This window comes from Petromyzon marinus, assembly GCF_048934315.1.
Source record: "Petromyzon marinus isolate PM22_M1 ecotype Great Lakes invasive population chromosome 84 unlocalized genomic scaffold, UKy_Petmar_22M1.pri1.0 chr84_unloc.1, whole genome shotgun sequence".
Taxonomy (NCBI): Eukaryota; Metazoa; Chordata; class Hyperoartia; order Petromyzontiformes; family Petromyzontidae; genus Petromyzon; species Petromyzon marinus.
In genome coordinates, this window is record NW_027422638.1 from 626,271 (window position 1) to 646,858 (window position 20,588).

General features: G+C 51.9%; 1 protein-coding gene across 1 annotated transcript in view; it reads right to left on the bottom strand.

Annotated features, from left to right (window-relative positions):
- Positions 1-20,588, bottom strand: part of LOC142908408 (uncharacterized) — a 93,953-nt gene that overhangs the window by 43,835 nt on the left and 29,530 nt on the right. The window contains exons 2-5 of the mRNA XM_076059037.1: positions 10,548-10,601; positions 9,613-9,721; positions 3,911-3,979; positions 70-136 (exon numbers count right to left, since the gene is read on the bottom strand). Coding sequence (XP_075915152.1) covers positions 70-136; positions 3,911-3,979; positions 9,613-9,721; positions 10,548-10,575 — 273 coding nt within the window. The 5' untranslated portion in view covers positions 10,576-10,601. The remainder of the gene's footprint in view (positions 1-69; positions 137-3,910; positions 3,980-9,612; positions 9,722-10,547; positions 10,602-20,588) is intronic.

The window sequence follows — 20,588 nt, forward strand, 5'->3', positions numbered from 1 at the left end:
CAGCCACACGGTCACAGTGAACACAGCCACACGGTCATCGTGAACACAGAGACACGGCCATCGTGTTACCTTCCACGGAACGCTTCCACACCACGACCGCTTCTCTTCCTTCCCTTGAGTGCATCGATAGAGAAGCCTGCAAAAAGCACCATCACATCATCATCATCATCATCGCCGCCATCATCATCATCATCGGCGTGTTATTTCTGCGGTGGTGCGCTCGCGTGCGCGTGTTTGGGGAGCGGTGGGCGTGCCGCTTGGCGTGTCCGCCGCTGCCACGAACCCCGGCGACCGGAGTTCGATTCCCGCTCGCGACCAGCGCCAATGACGATCATCTGAAAAGGATCCGGGGCCACCCCTAGGTCGGCTCAGCCTCCAAATGTGCAGCCGGTGCTGTGTGCAGCAAACGTCGCCACCAGGGAGACAAAGGCGGCCTTCACAGGTGCTAATCGCTAACGGCGCTTGCCACCGACGGTCTTTCAAGGCTACACGGGGGGAGCTTTGTCTTTGTGTGTTGGTGGCGGTAATGTAGTGGTTAGCGCCACAGCGGGAAAAAACCCAAAAACAAAGGTCCCCCGTGTAGCCTGCAGCAGACTGTAGGGGCAAGTGCTGTTAGTAGCGAGTAGGAGCACCTACACACACCCACACACAGACAAAGCTCCCCCAGGTAGCCTCTAGCAGGGCTGTAGGGGCAAGTGCTGTTAGTAGCGAGTAGCTGCACCTACACACACACACACACAAAGATCCCCCGTGTAGCCTCTAGCAGGGCTGCAGGGGCAAGTGCTGTTAGTAGCAGCACCTACACACAGACAAAGCTCCCCCGTGTAGCCTCTGACAGGGCTGTAGGGTCAAGTGCTGTCAGTAGCAGCACCTACACACACACAAAGCTCCCCCGTGTAGCCTGCAGCAGACTAAGGCAAGTGCTGTCAGTAGTGAGTAGCAGCACCTACACACACACAGACAAAGCTCCCCCGTGTAGCCTCTTACAGGGCTGTAGGGGCAAGTGCTGTCAGTAGCGAGTAGCAGCACCTACACACAGACAAAGGTCCCCCAGGTAGCCTGCAGCAGACTGTAGGGTCAAGTGCTGTCAGTAGCAGCACCTACACACACACAGACAAAGCTCCCCCAGGTAGCCTGCAGCAGACTGTAGGGTCAAGTGCTGTCAGTAGCAGCACCTACACACACACACAGACAAAGCTCCCCCAGGTAGCCTGCAGCAGACTGTAGGGTCAAGTGCTGTCAGTAGCAGCACCTACACACACACGCAGACAAAGCTCCCCCAGGTAGCCTCTAACAGGGCTGTAGGGTCAAGTGCTGTTAGTAGCGAGTAGCAGCACCTACACTCAGACAAAGGTCCCCCAGGTAGCCTGCAGCAGACTGTAGGGTCAAGTGCTGTCAGTAGCAGCACCTACACACACACACACGAAGCTCCCCCAGGTAGCCTGCAGCAGACGCAGACTGTAGGGTCAAGTGCTGTCAGCAGCAGCACCTACACAGACAAAGCTCCTCCAGGTAGCCTCTAACAGGGCTGTAGGGTCAAGTGCTGTCAGTAGCAGCACCTACACACACACACACACACAGACAAAGGTCCCCCAGGTAGCCTGCAGCAGACTGTAGGGTCAAGTGCTGTCAGTAGCAGCACCTACACACACACACACGAAGCTAACCGCGCACGGCACCAGCTTTGTACGTTAAGCGCTATTGCTGGCGTTTGGTGGCCCTGAGCGGGTATCGAACCCGGGCACTGGTTATTGGCTATTGGCTAGCCAATTATCGATTGGCCGATAACCAATAGGCGTCAAGTCCGCCACCAAGTGGCTGGTGACGGCATCACGGTGAAGCGTCGAAGGCTCACCGCTGCCAGGGACAGACCCAGCAGGTGCCATGGGTTGTGCTGCTGTGCCAGGCTAGGTGCAGGAGGTCACATGACAGACCCAGGTGGGTTCACTCCTGTGCCAGGCTAGGTGCAGGTGGAAAAGGTCACATGACAGACCCAGGTGCCATGCGTTGACTGCTGTGCCAGGCTATGTGCAGGTTGAGGAGGTCACGTGACAGACCCAGGTGGGTTCACTCCTGTGCCAGGCTAGGTGCAGGTGGAAGAGGTCACGTGACAGACCCTGCAGGTGCCATGGGTTGACTGCTGTGCCAGGCTAGGTGCAGGTGGAAGAGGTCACATGACAGACCCAGCAAGTGGCTTGGGTTGTACTGCTGTGCCAGGCTAGGTGCAGGAGGTCACATGACAGACCCAGGTGGGTTCACTCCTGTGCCAGGCGAGGTGCAGGTGGAAGAGGTCACATGACAGACCCAGCAGGTGCCATGGGTTGACTGCTGTGCCAGGCTAGGTGCACGAGGAAGAGGTCACGGGACAGAACCAGCAGGTGCCATGGGTTGACTGCTGTGCCAGGCTAGGTGCAGGTGGAACAGGTCACGGGACATAACCAGCAGGTGGCTTGGGTTGTACTGCTATGCCAGGCTAGGTGCAGGTGGAAGAGGTCACATGACAGACCCTGCAGGTGCCATGGGTTGACTGCTGTGCCAGGCTAGGTGCAGGAGGTCACATGACAGACCCAGGTGCCATGCGTTGACTGCTGTGCCAGGCTAGGTGCAGGTGGAAGAGGTCACATGACAGACCCAGGTGGGTTCACTCCTGTGCCAGGCTAGGTGCAGGAGGTCACATGACAGACCCAGGTGCCATGGGTTGACTGCTGCTGTGCCAGGCTAGGTGCAGGAGGTCACATGACAGACCCAGGTGCGTTCACTCCAATGCCAGGCTAGGTGCAGGTGGAGGAGGTCACAGGACAGACCCAGCAGGTGCCATGGGTTGACTGCTGTGCCAGGCTAGGTGCAGGTGGAGGAGGTCACGTGACAGACCCAGGTGCCATGGGTTGACTGCTGTGCCAGGCTAGGTGCAGGTGGAGGAGGTCACATGACAGACCCAGCAGGTGCCATGGGTTGTACTGCCGTGCCAGACTAGGTGCCCATGCACCACCTGTGCCCCCATCACTGTGCCAACCCCGCTGCGTTTTATCCGCCCCGGCGCTCCGCCCGTTGTTGTGAGCGTCGCTCCTCCGCCCTCCGCCGTTGTTGCTGGTGGGGGCCGCCGACTGCCTCCAAACTGCCCGGCAGCCTCACACGGTGCACCTAGCCTGGCACTGCCCAGCAGCATCATTCACTCAGGAGCCGGCTCCAGTGTGGCTAGCGCCATCGGCGGACAGCGATCATCCAAAGCGGTCCACCCCCAGGTCGACTCATCCTCAAATGAGGAGTTGGTGCGGTGTGCAGTGAACATCGCCACTGGGGAGAGACAAAGGCGGCCGGGCGTGCGTGGTGGTGGTGGTGGTGGTGCTGGCCACCCGCTGTCGGAGGCTACCTGGGGGAGCTTTGTCTGTGTGTGTGTGTAGGTGCTGCTACTCGCTACTAACACAGCACTTGCCCCTACAGTGTTGAGGCTACCCGGGGAACCTTTGTCTGTGTGTGTGTAGGTGCTGCTACTCGCTACTCACAGCACTTGCCCCTACAACCACTTTTAGAGGCTACACGGGGGACCTTTGTCTGTGTCTGTGTGTAGGTGCTGCTTGCTACGAACAGCACTTGCCCCTACAGTGTTGAGGCTACCCGGGGAACCTTTGTCTGTGTGTGTGTGTAGGTGCTACTCGCTACTAACACAGCACTTGCTCCTACAGCCGTGTTAGAGGCTACCTGGGGGAGCTTTGTCTGTGTATGTGTAGGTGCTGCTACTCGCTACTGACAGCACTTGCCCCTACATCCTGTAGAGGCTACACGGGGGACCTTTGTCTGTGTGTGTAGGTGCTGCTACTCGCTACTGACAGCACTTGACCCTACAGCCCTGTTAGAGGCTACATGGGGGAGCTTTGTCTGTGTCTGTGTGTATACGCATGTGAGTAGTTACCTGCTGTTACGGATTTCCTGTAGTTCCACCATGATATCCGGGTGACACAGGCAGTGTGACGGTGGTAGCCTACACACAGACACACACACAGTCACACACAGACACACACACAGTCACACACAGACACAGACACACACACAGACACAGACACACACACACAGACACAGTCACACACACACACAGACACACACACAGACACAGTCACACACAGACACACACACACACACACAGAGACACACAGACAGACACACACAGACACACACAGACACACACACAGACAGAGACACAGACAGAGACACACACACAGACACACACACACAGAGACACACACACAGACACAACAACAACAACAACAACCGCCATTCGCCACTAAGTGGCGGTGACGTCACCACGACGCTTGTGCCAGGCTATGTGCACCCTGAGGCCACGTGAAGTGTTGAACACCCGCTGGCAGGAGGTCACGGGGCAGACCCAGCAGGTGCCACGGGTCGACTGACTGAGATGACTGGCTGATGCACCACCTGTGCCCCCTACTGTGCCAACCTGCTGTGCTTTAGCCACCCGGCGCTCCGCTCGTTGTTCTGAGCGTCGCTCCTCCGTCCTCCGTTGTTGTTGGAGGGCGACTGCCTCCAACTGCCCAGTAGCATCCTTCAAAAGCCTCCTCCACAGAGGCCGATCTTGACACCGCTGGTACCAGTCATCGGCAAGTCCACTCAGCTCCACGTCCTCCTGTACCACATCACTCCATCTCTTCTCTAGCCCGTGCCACGCCCGCTTAGCCCCCTCAATCCGGCCAAACAAAAGCTGTTTCGGCATGCGGTGGCTGGGCATGCGGGCGACATGACCCAGCCATCGCAGCCTTGCCTGCCGGAGGAGCTCACCGATGGGACCCTGCCCAGATTTTTCAAGGATTTGTGAGCTCCTCACACAATCCAGTCTGGTTAAACCCAGGATGGATCGTAGGCAGGCCAGCCTAAATGTTTCTAACCGGCGAAGATGTTCCATTAGGGGGTCCACGTTTCGGAAGCGTAGAGAAGGGAGGGAATGACCGTGGCCGAGAAGACCTGAAGCTTAGCGCGGAGCGAAAGACCAGGTAGCTTCCACACAGCGTTACGCAACCGATGAAAAGATATTTCCGCTCGACTGATTCGGAGTGAGACCTCTGCTGTTAAACTGGAGCCGGTCATAAGCACACTGCCCAGGTATGGGAAACTCTCCACTCTCTCCACAACTGCCCCATCACCGATTGGGAGTTGTGGGGGTGGAGTGTCCGATGGTACAAAATACCCAGGCAGGTGCTTAGTTTTGGTGGGGCTGATGGTAAGGCCCCACCTCTTAGTGGCATGCTCCAGTCTCAGCAGCAGCATCTCCAACTCCTCCTCTGACTGAGCAGCTATTACCAAATCATCAGCATACATAACGTGGTTGAGCAATAGGGAGCCATCCCTTGACCGCACCCGGGCATCGATTAGCCTCCCATTATATCTGTACCATATGGAGATTCCCCCGGTACAGCTATTGAAGGCTTCATGAACTACGTGGTCAAAATAGATGTTAAATAATGTGGGAGCCAGAGGACATCCCTGTCGCACCCCAAGGTGTACAGGGAATGGCTCTGACTCCCGGCCACTTAGTTTTACCCGGGCCAGCTCACCATCATGAAGGTCCTTAATGATCGTGAGCAGAGGGTCAGGTACTCCAAAAGCACGAAGAACGACCCAGAGCCCAGGCCTACTGATGGTATCATAGGCCTTGACCAGGTCAATAAAGCAGAGATGTAGGTCTTGTTGGAATTCCCTACACCTCTGCTGTAGCAGACGGACAGAAAATATGGCATCTGTGCAGGACCGCCCTTTCCTGAAACCGCATTGGGACTCCGCAAGCCTCTCCTCAGCGTGCCTGGCAAGGCGATGCTGAATAATCCTTGCCAGGACCTTTCCCGGCACACTGAGGAGTGAGATGCCCCTGTAGTTGTTACCGTCTGTGCGGTCCCCCTTCTTAAAAAGGGGGACCACCAGGGCATCCTTCCAATCCTGCGGAACCCGTCCAGTGGTCCAGACTGTTGTTATGATGTCATATAGGACAGTCTGCACAAACGCCACCCTCCCTCAGCATTTCGCTTGGGAGATCATCTCTGCCAGCTGCCTTTCCTGGTATCAGACTCCGGATCGCCTTCAATACTTCCTCAGCAGATGGCACCTCAGCCAGCCACTCACAGGGGGTGACTTCATCCAATATTTGAGGCACCGCAGCCTCAGCAGGGTCATCCTCACCTTGTGCCACGATGTTTTCCTGGCTGTGGGATTTTCCCTCCCCCAGGACCTCACAGAAATGCTCAGCAAATCTGCGAACCTGTTCCTGGGGGTCGGAGATTGGATCACCGCTTTTTCCCCTAATGATGGCAATAGGTGTGGCGCTGCAGGTTACTTTTTTGATGGAGTTAAATATAGATTTGTGATCACGGGCCACTGAGGCAGACTCCATCTCCTCAGCAACCCGCGACCACCACCCATCCTTGCAGCGCCTCACGGCTCTCCGAACCTCCGAGCGAAAGCTGCGGTAAGCCTCCTCATTCTCTGACGTGGGATTCTGTAGCCGATGACAGTGGGCCTGTCGCTTTTTCTCAACCATCCTGAATACCTCCTCTGTCAGCCAGGGTCTCTGGGGAGGTCTGGACCGCGTACCCAAAGCAGCCATTGCAGCTGCATGAGTCACAGTCCTAACCCTCGCCCATTTACCCTCGACATCAGGGGGAGTCGGGGACGATGCCAATCCCAGCCGCAAGCGATGATGAAATTCTCGCTTGCAACTTTCATCAGATAATTGAGACCAGGCCACTTTATGTTGGAATGGGGTCCTGGGTGTACACCCACCACCGGAGTGGAAGAATGGCAGGCGCATCTTACAGATGACTAGTCGATGGTCAGAGGGCAGATCAGCTCCACGGTAGGTCCTGGTGTCAAGGACATGGGCTCGCATTCGCTGGTCCGTCACTATGTAGTCCAGCAGATGTTCTTGCTTGGACCCGGCATGCATCCATGATGTTGTATGGATGCGCCGATGCCGGAACAGCGTGTTGGTAATTACAAGCCCATGGGCTGCACAAAAATCTAGCAGCCTCCTACCGTTGTTATTGAGCTGATCTGGCCCATGCCCTCCAATCACTCCAGACCAGGTGCCAGTATCATGACCAACTCGGGCATTGAAGTCACCCAACATGATGACTCTATCCCGAGGGGCCACTTTAGCCAGCACCTGTGACAGGAGGTCATAGAAGGCATCTGACTCATCGGCTTTGCCTGCATCCCTCCACGGATGTTCATCTTCGGTGGGGGCATAAGTAACCACGACCACCATTCCTCGCCTCCGGTTGATGGGAAGGCGAGCCAAAAGTAGCCTGGGGCTTACAGCTTCCCACACCTCACCGCCATGCTCCCACGCCCCCTTCATTCTTTTGTTCAAAAGACCCACACCCTGTTGTTTGGCAGTCTGCTGCCCCGAGTAGAGGACAGTCCACCCCTCATGGTGGCAGGAGCCAAAGCCGGTCCACCGGACCTCCTGAATGCCGCATAGATCCAGGCGGTACAGGTCCAGCTCCCGACAGAGGAGTGGCAGCCTCTCCTCTGCAGTGAGCGTTCGAACATTCCACGTGGCCACCCGTAGTGGCTTTTCGTTGTTTCTGGAGTAACCCCGAGGGTAGGTATTCAATCTCCTGGCTCCGCCAATTGGGGTTTGGCCAGGAGACGTCATAGACGCCTGGCCCCCCGGGGCCTCCGGCACAAGCTTATTTGTTACATATTTCAGTTTAACTCGTGGTTTCGTGGTAATTAATTGAAGGTGGAGGGGTTACCAGCCCCTCGCACCCGTCCAGAGCCCCCGTTTAGCCCCTGTGGTGGACACATATGCCATGAGGGGAGGAGCCAATCAAAATTGGATCTCCCCCCACAGCACTGTCCACGACAGAGTTGCCCGTCCGGCACCGCGAGGAGGTAGGGGGTTGTTTTGCACACACACACACACACACAGACAGACAGACACACACACAGACAGACACACAGACAGACACACACACACACAGACACAAACAGACACAGAGACACACACACACAGACACACAGACACACACACAGACACACACACACACACAAAGATCCCCCGCATAGCATTAACAGAGAGTGTGTACAGTCAGCAGTGTGTACAGTGTGTACAGTCAGCAGCGTGTAATGTGTGCAGTGTGTACAGTGTGATGTGTGCAGTGTGTAGTTTTGTACACTGGTGTGTACAGTGCATACAGTGTGGCGTGTACAGTGTGGCGTTTGCAGTGTCGCGTGTACAGTGCGTGCAGTGCGTGCAGAGTGTACAGTGTGCACGGTGTGTGCAGTGTATACAGTGTGCAGTGTTTGCTGTGTACAGTGTGTACAGTGTGTACAGTGTGTACAGTGTGATGTGTGCAGTGTGTACAGTGTGTTACCCGCTAGGCTGAGTGTATCCACACAGCTGGGCTCTGTCACTACAGCGTGTTGTGCGCAGTGTATACAGTATGTGTACAGTATGTGTACCGTGTATACAGTATGTGCACAGTATGTGTACCGTGTATACAGTGTGTGTACAGTGTGTACAGTGTGGTGTGTTCAGTGTGCACAGTGCGTGTACAGTGTGTGCTGTGTGTGCAGTGTGTATACAGTGTGTGTACAGTGCGTTACCCGCTAGGCTGAGTGTATCCACACGGCTGGGCTCTGTCACTAGTGTGTACAGTGAGGTGTGTACAGTGTGTACAGCGTGGTGTGTACAGTGTGTACAGTGTGTTACCTGCTAGGCTGAGTGTATCCACACGGCTGGGCTCTGTCACTACAGTGTGGTGTGTACAGTGTGCACAGTGTGTACAGTGTGTACAGTGTGCACGGTGTGTACAGTGTGTTACCCGCTAGGCTGAGTGTATCCACACGGCTGGGCTCTGTCACTACAGTGTGGTGTGTACAGTGTGTATACAGTGTGTACAGTGTGTACAGTGTGGTGTGTGCAGTGTGTACAGTGTGTTACCCGCTAGGCTGAGTGTATCCACACGGCTGGGCTCTGTCACTACAGTGTGTACAGTGTGTGTACGGTGTGTGTACAGTGTGTACAGTGTGTTGCCCGCTAGGCTGAGTGTATCCACACGGCTGGGCTCTGTCACTACACTGTGGTGTGTACAGTGTGTACAGTGTGTACAGTGTGCACAGTGTGCACAGTGTGTTACCCGCTAGGCTGAGTGTATCCACACGGCTGGGCTCTGTCACTACAGTGTGGTGTGTACAGTGTATACAGTGTGTATACAGTGCGCATAGTGTGTACAGTGTGGTGTGTACAGTGCGTTACCCGCTAGGCTGAGTGTATCCACACGGCTGGGCTCTGTCACTACAGTGTGTACAGTGTGGTGTATACAGTGTGTACAGTGTGTACAGTGTGTATACGGTGTGTGCAGTGTGTTACCCGCTAGGCTGAGTGTATCCACACGGCTGGGCTCTGTCACTACAGTGTGTACAGTGTGTACAGCGAGGTGTGTACAGTGTGCACAGTGTGTGCAGTGTGGCGCGTACAGTGTGTGTGCAGTGTGTTACCCGCTGGGCTGAGTGTATCCACACGGCTGGGCTCTGTCACTACAGTGTGGTGTGTACAGTGTGAACAGTATGTACAGTGTGTATACAGTGTGTACAGTGTGTTACCCGCTAGGCTGAGTGTATCCACACGGTTGGGCTCTGTCACTACAGATGTAGAAACTTTTGCCCCGCGATTTGCCCTCACGGGTGCCGGTCTTCAGGATGCAGAGTGACCCTACGGAGCGCACCAACAACACCACCACTGACCACCACGACACTCGCCACGGTACTCACCACGGTACTCACTCACCAACACCACCACGCTACTCACCACACTCACCACGGTACTCACTCACCAACACCACCACGCTACTCACCACACTCACCACGGTACTCACCACGGTACTCACTCACCAACACCACACTCACTCACCACACTACACTACACTCACTCACCACACTCACTCACCACACTACACTCACTCACCACACTACACTCACTCACCACACGCCACTCACTCACTCACTCACCACACTACACTCACTCACCACACTACACTCACTCACCACACTCACCACACCACTCACCACACCACTCACCACACCACTAACCACACCACTCACCACACTACGCCACTCACCACGCTCACTCACTCACCACACCACTCACCACACTACACTCACTCACCACACTACACTCACTCACCACACTACACTCACTCACTCACCACACCACTCACCACACTACACTCACTCACCACACCACTCACTCACCACACCACTCACCACACTACACTCACTCACCACACCACTCACCACACCACTCACCACACTACGCCACTCACCACGCTCACTCACTCACCACACCACTCACCACGCCACTCACCACACTACACTCACTCACCACACTCACTACACTCACTACACTCACCACACCACTCACTCACCACACCACTCACCACGCTCACTCACTCACCACACTACACTCACTCACCACACTACACTCACTCACCACACTACACTCACCACACCACTCACCACACCACGGTAAAGGTCCTCACCGTGTTGGCTGCACCGGACCTGCTCCATTTCACCTTCACTTGGTCCGAATCAATCTGTAACAACATCACCATCATTACTATCAGCATCATCATCATCACCATCATTACTAACAACATCACCATCACCACCATTACCATCAATATCATCATCACTACTATCAGCATCATTACTAACAACATCACCATCACCACCATCAACATCACCATCATTACTATCAGCATCATCATCACCATCAACATGACCATCATCATTATCATCAACATTATCATCAACATCACCATCATTACTATCAGCATCATCACCATCAACATCACCACCATTACTATCAACATCATCATCACCATCAACATCACCACCATTACTAACAACATCACCATCACCACCATTACTAACAACATCACCATCATTACTAACAACATCACCATCATTACTAACAATATCACCATCACCACCATTACTATCAACATCACCATCATTACTAACAACATCACCATCATTACTAACAACATCACCATCATTACTATCAGCATCATCATCATCATCACCATCAACATGACCATCATCACCATCACCACCATTACTATCAGCATCATCATTACTATCAGCATCATCATCATCACCATCAACATGACCACCATCACCATCACCACCATTACTAACATCACCATCATTACTATCAGCATCATTATCATCACCACCATTACTAACAACATCACCATCATTACTATCAGCATCATCATCACCATCAACATCACCATCATTACTATCAGCATCATCATCACCATCAACATGACCATCATCATTATCATCAACATCACCTCCATTACTATCAACATAATCACCATCACCATTACTATCAACATCACCATCACCATCATTACTATCAGCATAATCACAATCACCATTAACATCACCACCATTACTAACAACATCACCATCATTACTATCATCATCATCAACATGACCATCATCATCATTATCATCAACATCACCACCATTACTATCAACATAATCACCATCACCACCATTACTAACAACATCACCATCATTACTATCAGCATCATCACCATAACCATCACCATCATCAAACATCACCACCATTACTATCAACATCATCGACATCAACATCACCACCATTAACTATCAACATCATCACCATCACCATGACCATCACCACCATCAACATCACCACCATCAACATCACCACCATCAACATCACCACCATCACCAACATTACTATCAACATCATCACCACCATCAACATCACCACCATTACTATCAACATCATCACCATCACCATGACCATCACCACTATCAACATCATCATCATCAACATCATCATCATCACCATCACCACCATTAACTATCAACATCACCATCAACATCACCACCATTACTATCAACATCATCACCATCAACATCACCACCATTACTATCACCATCATCACCATCAACATCACCACCATTACTATCAACATCATCACCATGACCATCACCACCATCAACATCACCACCATTACTATCAACATCATCACCATCAACATCACCACCATTACTATCAACATCATCACCACCATCAACATCACCACCATTACTATCAACATCATCACCATCAACATCACCACCATTAACTATCAACATCATCACCATCACCATGACCATCATTACTATCAACATGCCCATCATCATCAACATCACCACCATTAACTATCAACATCATCACCATGACCATCATTACTATCAACATCATCACCATCAACATCACCACCATTAACTATCAACATCATCACCACCATCAACATCACCACCATTACTATCAACATCATCACCACCATCAACATCACCACCATTACTATCAACATCATCACCATCACCACCATTAACATCACCACCATCAACATCACCACCATTAACTATCAACATCATCACCATGACCATTATTACTATCAACATCATCACCACCATTAACTATCAACATCATCACCATGACCATTATTACTATCAACATCATCACCACCATTAACTATCAACATCATCACCATCACCATGACCATCACCACCATCAACATCACCACCATTACTATCAACATCATCACCACCATCAACATCACCACCATTACTATCAACATCATCACCATCACCACCATCAACATCACCATCATTACTATCAACATCATCACCACCATCAACATCACCACCATTACTATCAACATCATCACCACCATCAACATCACCACCATTACTATCAACATCATCACCATCACCATGACCATCACCACTATCAACATCATCATCATCAACATCATCACCATGACCATCAACACCATCAACATCACCACCATTACTATCAACATCATCACCATCAACATCACCATCAACATCACCACCATCAACATCACCACCATTAACTATCAACATCACCACCATTACTATCAACATCATCATCAACATCACCACCATTACTATCAACATCATCACCACCATCAACATCACCACCATTACTATCAACATCATCACCATGACCATCACCACCATCAACATCACCACCATCAACATCACCACCATTACTATCAACATCATCACCATCAACATCATCATCATCAACATCACCACCATTACCATCAACATCATCACCATCAACATGATCACCATCAACATCACCACCATTAACTATACATCGCTCCATCTTCATTGTCCCGTCTGTTTCGGCGGTCCGACTGCCCTGTGCCTGCCCATACATTCATTCCTCCTCCTCCTCCCTCCATTCCTTCCATCATCCATCGTTCCATCCATTTCTCCATTCGTCCATCGTTCCAATCATTCTCCCCTCCTCCCTCCCCTCCCCTCCCCGTCTGTCCCGTGTCAGGAGACACTCAACAGATGCCGTCTCTGGGGAGGAGGAGGAGGATGATGTAGATAACAGTGAATGGGCGAGCGGGTGGGCGAGCGGGCGAGCGAGTGGGCGAGCGGGTGGGCGAGCGGGTAAGTGGGTGGGCGAGCGGGTGGGCGAGCGGGTAAGTGAGTGGGCGGGTGAGCGGGTGAGTGAGTGGGCGAGTGGGTGGGTGAGCGGGTAAGTGGGTGGGCGAGCGGGTGGGCGAGTGGGTAAGTGAGTGGGCGAGCGGGTGGGCGAGTGGGTAAGTGAGTGGGCGAGTGGGTGGGTGAGTGAGTGGGCGAGCGGGTGGGCGAGTGGGTAAGTGAGTGGGCGAGTGGGTGGGTGAGTGAGTGGGCGAGCGGGTGGGCGAGTGGGTAAGTGAGTGGACGAGCGGGTGGGCGAGTGGGTAAGTGAGTGGGCGAGTGGGTAAGTGAGTGGGCGAGTGGGTGGGTAAGTGAGTGGGCGAGCGGCTGGGCGAGCGGGTAAGTGAGTGGGCGAGTGGGTGGGTGAGTGGGCGAGCGGGTGGGTGAGTGAGTGGGCGAGCGGGTGGGCGAGTGGGTGGGCGAGTGGGTGGGCGAGTGGGTAAGTGAGTGGACGAGCGGGTGGGCGAGTGGGTAAGTGAGTGGGCGAGTGGGTGGGTAAGTGAGTGGGCGAGCGGCTGGGCGAGCGGGTAAGTGAGTGGGCGAGTGGGTGGGTGAGTGGGCGAGCGGGTGGGTGAGTGAGTGGGCGAGCGGGTGGGCGAGTGGGTGGGCGAGTGGGTGGGCGAGTGGGTAAGTGAGTGGACGAGCGGGTGGGCGAGTGGGTGGGCGAGCGGGTGGGCGAGCGGGTAAGTGAGTGGGCGAGCGGTAAGTGAGTGGGCGAGCGGGTGGGCGAGTGGGTAAGTGAGTGGGCGAGTGGGTGGGTGAGTGAGTGGGCGAGCGTGTGGGCAAGCGGGTAAGTGAGTGGGCGAGCGGTAAGTGGGTGGGCGAGCGGGTGGGCAAGCAGGTAAGCAGGTGGGCGAGCGGGTGGGCGAACGGGTGAGTGGGTGGGCGAGCGGGTGGGTGAGTGGGTGGGCGAGCGGGTGGGTGAGTGAGTGGGCGAGCGGGTGGGCGAACGGGTGAGTGGGTGGGCGAGCGGGTGGGTGAGTGAGTGGGCGAGCGGGTGGGCGAACGGGTGAGTGGGTGGGCGAGCGGGTGAGCGGGCGGGCGAGTGCGTGGGCGAGTGATTCATGGTGTGAGTGAGCATGTGAGTGGGTGAGTGAGCGGGCGGGTGAGCGAGTCGGGGGATGAGTGATTGGGTGAGTGAACGAGCGGGTGGGCGAGTGGTTTTGTGAGTGAATGAGCAGGTGACTGTTTTAGTGAACGAGTGAGTGGGTGGGTGAGTGAGTGGATGGGGAGTGCTTTAGTGAGCGAGGGAGCGAGTGAGTGGTGGGCGGGCGAGTGGTTTAATGAGCGGGTAAGTGAGTGGGTGGATGGGTGGGTGAGTGAGCTAGTGAGCGAGCAGGCGAGTGAGCCGGCAGGTGGGTAATTTGGTGAGCGAGTGGTTTAGTGAGTGAGTGGGTGAATGAGTGAGCGGTTTAGTGAGCGAGTGACTGGGTGAATGAGTGAGTGGGTGAATGAGTGGGTGAATGAGTGAGCGAGTGACTGGGTGAATGAGCGGGTGGTTTAGTGAATGAGTGGTTTAGTGAGTGAGTGGGTGAATGAGCGAGTGGTTTAGTGAGTGACTGGGTGAATGAGTGACTGGGTGAATGAGTGACTGGGTGAATGAGTGAGTGGGTGAATGAGCGGGTGGTTTAGTGAATGAGTGAGTGGGTGGGTGAATGAGTGACTGGGTGAATGAGCGAGTGGTTTAGTGAATGAGTGGTTTAGTGAGTGACTGGGTGAATGAGCGAGTGGTTTAGTGAATGAGTGAGTGGGTGAATGAGTGAGTGGGTGAATGAGTGGGTGAATGACGGGTGGTTTAGTGAATGAGTGGTTTAGTGAGTGACTGGGTGAATGAGTGAGTGGGTGAATGAGTGACTGGGTGAATGAGCGGGTGGTTCAGTGAATGAGTGGTTTAGTGAGTGACTGGGTGAATGAGTGAGTGGGTGAATGAGTGACTGGGTGAATGAGCGGGTGGTTTAGTGAATGAGTGGTTTAGTGAGTGACTGGGTGAATGAGCGAGTGGTTTAGTGAGTGACTGGGTGAATGAGTGACTGGGTGAATGAGTGACTGGGTGAATGAGTGAGTGGGTGAATGAGCGGGTGGTTTAGTGAATGAGTGAGTGGGTGGGTGAATGAGTGACTGGGTGAATGAGCGAGTGGTTTAGTGAATGAGTGGGTGAATGAGTGACTGGGTGAATGACCGGGTGGTTTAGTGAATGAGTGGTTTAGTGAGTGACTGGGTGAATGAGCGAGTGGTTTAGTGAATGAGTGAGTGGGTGAATGAGTGAGTGGGTGAATGAGTGAGTGGTTTAGTGAATGAGTGAGTGGGTGAATGAGTAAGTGGTTTAGTGAATGAGTGAGTGGGTGAATGAGCGGGTGGTTTAGTGAATGAGTGGTTTAGTGAGTGACTGGGTGAATGAGTGAGTGGGTGAATGAGTGAGTGGGTCAATGAGTGAGTGGGTGAATGAGCGGGTGGTTTAGTGAATGAGTGGTTTAGTGAGTGACTGGGTGAATGAGTGAGTGGGTGAATGAGTGACTGGGTGAATGAGTGAGTGGGTGAATGAGTGAGTGGTTTAGTGAATGAGTGGTTTAGTGAGTGAGTGGGTGAATGAGCGGGTGGTTTAGTGAATGAGTGGTTTAGTGAGTGACTGGGTGAATGAGTGAGTGGGTGAATGAGCGGGTGGTTTAGTGAATGAGTGGTTTAGTGAGTGAGTGGGTGAATGAGCGGGTGGTTTAGTGAATGAGTGGTTTAGTGAGTGACTGGGTGAATGAGTGAGTGGGTGAATGAGTGACTGGGTGAATGAGCGGGTGGTTTAGTGAATGAGTGGTTTAGTGAGTGAGTGGGTGAATCAGCGAGTGTTTTAGTGAATGAGTGAGTGGGTGAATGAGTGAGTGGGTGAATGAGTGAGTGGTTTAGTTAATGAGTGAGTGGGTGAATGAGTGAGTGGGTGAATGAGTAAGTGGTTTAGTGAATGAGTGAGTGGGTGAATGAGCGGGTGGTTTAGTGAATGAGTGGTTTAGTGAGTGACTGGGTGAATGAGTGAGTGGGTGAATGAGTGAGTGGGTGAATGAGTGAGTGGGTGAATGAGTGAGTGGTTTAGTGAATGAGTGGTTTAGTGAGTGAGTGGGTGAATGAGCGGGTGGTTTAGTGAATGAGTGGTTTAGTGAGTGACTGGGTGAATGAGTGAGTGGGTGAATGAGCGGGTGGTTTAGTGAATGAGTGGTTTAGTGAGTGAGTGGGTGAATGAGCGGGTGGTTTAGTGAATGAGTGGTTTAGTGAGTGACTGGGTGAATGACCGAGTGTTTTAGTGAATGAGTGAGTGGGTGAATGAGTGACTGGGTGAATGAGCTGGTGGTTTAGTGAATGAGTGAGTGGGTGAATGAGTGAGTGGGTGAATGAATGAGCTGGTGGTTTAGTGAATGAGTGGTTTAGTTAATGAGTGAGTGGGTGAATGAGTGAGTGGATGAATGAATGAGCTGGTGGTTTAGTGAATGAGTGGTTTAGTGAATGAGTGAGTGGGTGAATGAGTGAGTGGGTGAATGAATGAGCGGGTGGTTTAGTGAATGAGTGGTTTAGTGAATGAGTGGTTTAGTGAATGAGTGATTTAGTGAATGAGTGGTTTAGTGAATGAGTGGTTCAGTGAATGAGTGGTTCAGTGAAGGAGTGGTTTAGTGAATGAGTGGTTCAGTGAATGAGTGGTTTAGTGAATGAGTGGTTTAGTGAATGAGTGGTTTAGTGAATGAGTGGTTTAGTGAATGAGTGGTTTAGTGAATGAGTGCTTTAGTGAATGAGTGGTTCAGCGAGCGAGTGGTTTAGTGAATGAGTGGTTTAGTGAATGAGTGGTTTAGTGAATGAGTGGTTTAGTGAATGAGTGAGTGGGTGAATGAGTGAGTGGGTGAATGAATGAGCGGGTGGTTTAGTGAATGAGTGGTTTAGTGAATGAGTGGTTTAGTGAATGAGTGGTTTAGTGAATGAGTGGTTTAGTGAATGAGTGCTTTAGTGAATGAGTGGTTCAGCGAGCGAGTGGTTTAGTGAATGAGTGGTTTAGTGAATGAGTGGTTTAGTGAATGAGTGGTTTAGTGAATGAGTGAGTGGGTGAATGAGTGAGTGGGTGAATGAATGAGCGGGAGGTTTAGTGAATGAGTGGTTTAGTGAATGAGTGGTTTAGTGAATGAGTGGTTTAGTGAATGAGTGGTTTAGTGAATGAGTGGTTCAGTGAAGGAGTGGTTTAGTGAATGAGTGGTTCAGTGAATGAGTGGTTTAGTGAATGAGTGGTTTAGTGAATGAGTGGTTTAGTGAATGAGTGGTTTAGTGAATGAGTGGTTTAGTGAATGAGTGCTTTAGTGAATGAGTGGTTCAGCGAGCGAGTGGTTTAGTGAATGAGTGGTTTAGTGAATGAGTGGTTTAGTGAATGAGTGGTTCAGCGAGCGAGTGGTTTAGTGAATGAGTGGTTTAGTGAATGAGTGAGTGGGTGAATGAGTGAGTGGGTGAATGAATGAGCGGGTGGTTTAGTGAATGAGTGGTTTAGTGAATGAGTGGTTTAGTGAATGAGTGGTTTAGTGAATGAGTGGTTTAGTGAATGAGTGGTTCAGTGAATGAGTGGTTCAGTGAAGGAGTGGTTTAGTGAATGAGTGGTTCAGTGAATGAGTGGTTTAGTGAATGAGTGGTTTAGTGAATGAGTGGTTTAGTGAATGAGTGGTTTAGTGAATGAGTGGTTTAGTGAATGAGTGCTTTAGTGAATGAGTGGTTCAGCGAGCGAGTGGTTTAGTGAATGAGTGGTTTAGTGAATGAGTGGTTTAGTGAATGAGTGGTTTAGTGAATGAGTGAGTGGGTGAATGAGTGAGTGGGTGAATGAATGAGCGGGTGGTTTAGTGAATGAGTGGTTTAGTGAATGAGTGGTTTAGTGAATGAGTGGTTTAGTGAATGAGTGGTTTAGTGAATGAGTGCTTTAGTGAATGAGTGGTTCAGCGAGCGAGTGGTTTAGTGAATGAGTGGTTTAGTGAATGAGTGGTTTAGTGAATGAGTGGTTTAGTGAATGAGTGAGTGGGTGAATGAGTGAGTGGGTGAATGAATGAGCGGGAGGTTTAGTGAATGAGTGGTTTAGTGAATGAGTGGTTTAGTGAATGAGTGGTTTAGTGAATGAGTGGTTTAGTGAATGAGTGGTTCAGTGAATGAGTGGTTTAGTGAATGAGTGGTTTATTGAATGAGTGGTTTAGTGAATGAGTGGTTCAGTGAATGAGTGGTTTAGTGAATGAGTGGTTTAGTGAATGAGTGGTTTAGTGAATGAGTGGTTTAGTGAGCGAGTGACTGGGTGAATGAGTGACTGGGTGAATGAGTGAGTGGGTGAATGAGTGAGTGGGTGGTTTAGTGAATGAGTGGTTTAGTGAATGAGTGGTTTAGTGAATGAGTGGTTCAGTGAATGAGTGGTTTAGTGAATGAGTGGTTTAGTGAATGAGTGGTTCAGTGAATGAGTGCTTTAGTGAATGAGTGGTTCAGCGAGCGAGTGGTTTAGTGAATGAGTGGTTTAGTGAATGAGTGGTTTAGTGAATGAGTGGTTTAGTGAATGAGTGGTTTATTGAATGAGTGGTTTAGTGAATGAGTGGTTCAGTGAATGAGTGGTTTAGTGAATGAGTGGTTTAGTGAATGAGTGGTTTAGTGAATGAGTGGTTTAGTGAGCGAGTGACTGGGTGAATGAGTGACTGGGTGAATGAGTGAGTGGGTGAATGAGTGAGTGGGTGGTTTAGTGAATGAGTGGTTTAGTGAATGAGTGGTTTAGTGAATGAGTGGTTCAGTGAATGAGTGGTTTAGTGAATGAGTGGTTTAGTGAATGAGTGGTTCAGTGAATGAGTGCTTTAGTGAATGAGTGGTTCAGCGAGCGAGTGGTTTAGTGAATGAGTGGTTTAGTGAATGAGTGGTTTAGTGAATGAGTGGTTTAGTGAATGAGTGGTTTAGTGAATGAGTGGTTTAGTGAATGAGTGGTTTAGTGAATGAGTGGTTTAGTGAATGAGTGGTTCAGCGAGCGAGTGGCTGAGCGGGTGGAGGCGCCAGCAGCTGCTTCCAACTCGTGTCCCCGTCCGTCCGTCCCCCCCTCTACCCCACCCCCCCCCCCCAAACCCCGTCTCTCGATTTAGCGAGAGACGGGAGCCAGACAGGAGACAGAGGAGGAGACGGACACAGAGGAGGAGGAGGAGGTGAGGAGAGGGCGAGACAGGGGAGGGGGACAAGACGGATGGACAGGGACACCCAGGCCGCTTGGGACAGAGACGGAAACACCGCGCCACGGGGAGAGGGAGGTCAAGGTGAGGTGGAGACAGACAGAGAGAGAGACACGGGGGGACACGGTGGGACACACGGGGACAGACAGACGGACAAGGACGGACGGACGGACAGCCCTGGTGGCCGTGAACGGGAACCGAAAACGGGTCTCGGAGCAGCGCGGCGCTAATCACTCCGCCCACCGCTCCCCACAAACGCGGAGACGCACACAGAGAGAGAAGAGAGACACAGAGACACTCACACAGACACTCACACACACAGAGACACTCACACATTCACACACACAGAGACACTCACACAGACACATACACTCACACACTAACTCACACACACTCACACATACAGACACATACACACACAGAGACACTCACACATTCAAACAGACACTCACACACTAACTCACACACACGCACACACAGACACATACACACACAGAGACACTCACACATTCAAACAGACACTCACACACACACTCACACACACACAGACACTCACACACTAACTCACTCACACACAGAGACACTCGCACACACACAGAGACACTCGCACACTCACACAGACACTCGCACACTCACACAGACACTCACACACACAGAGAGAGAGAGACACAGAGACACTCACACAGACACATACACACACACAGACACTCACACATTCACACACACAGAGACACTCACACAGACACATACACTCACACACTAACTCACACACACTCACACATACAGACACATACACACACAGAGACACTCACACATTCAAACAGACACTCA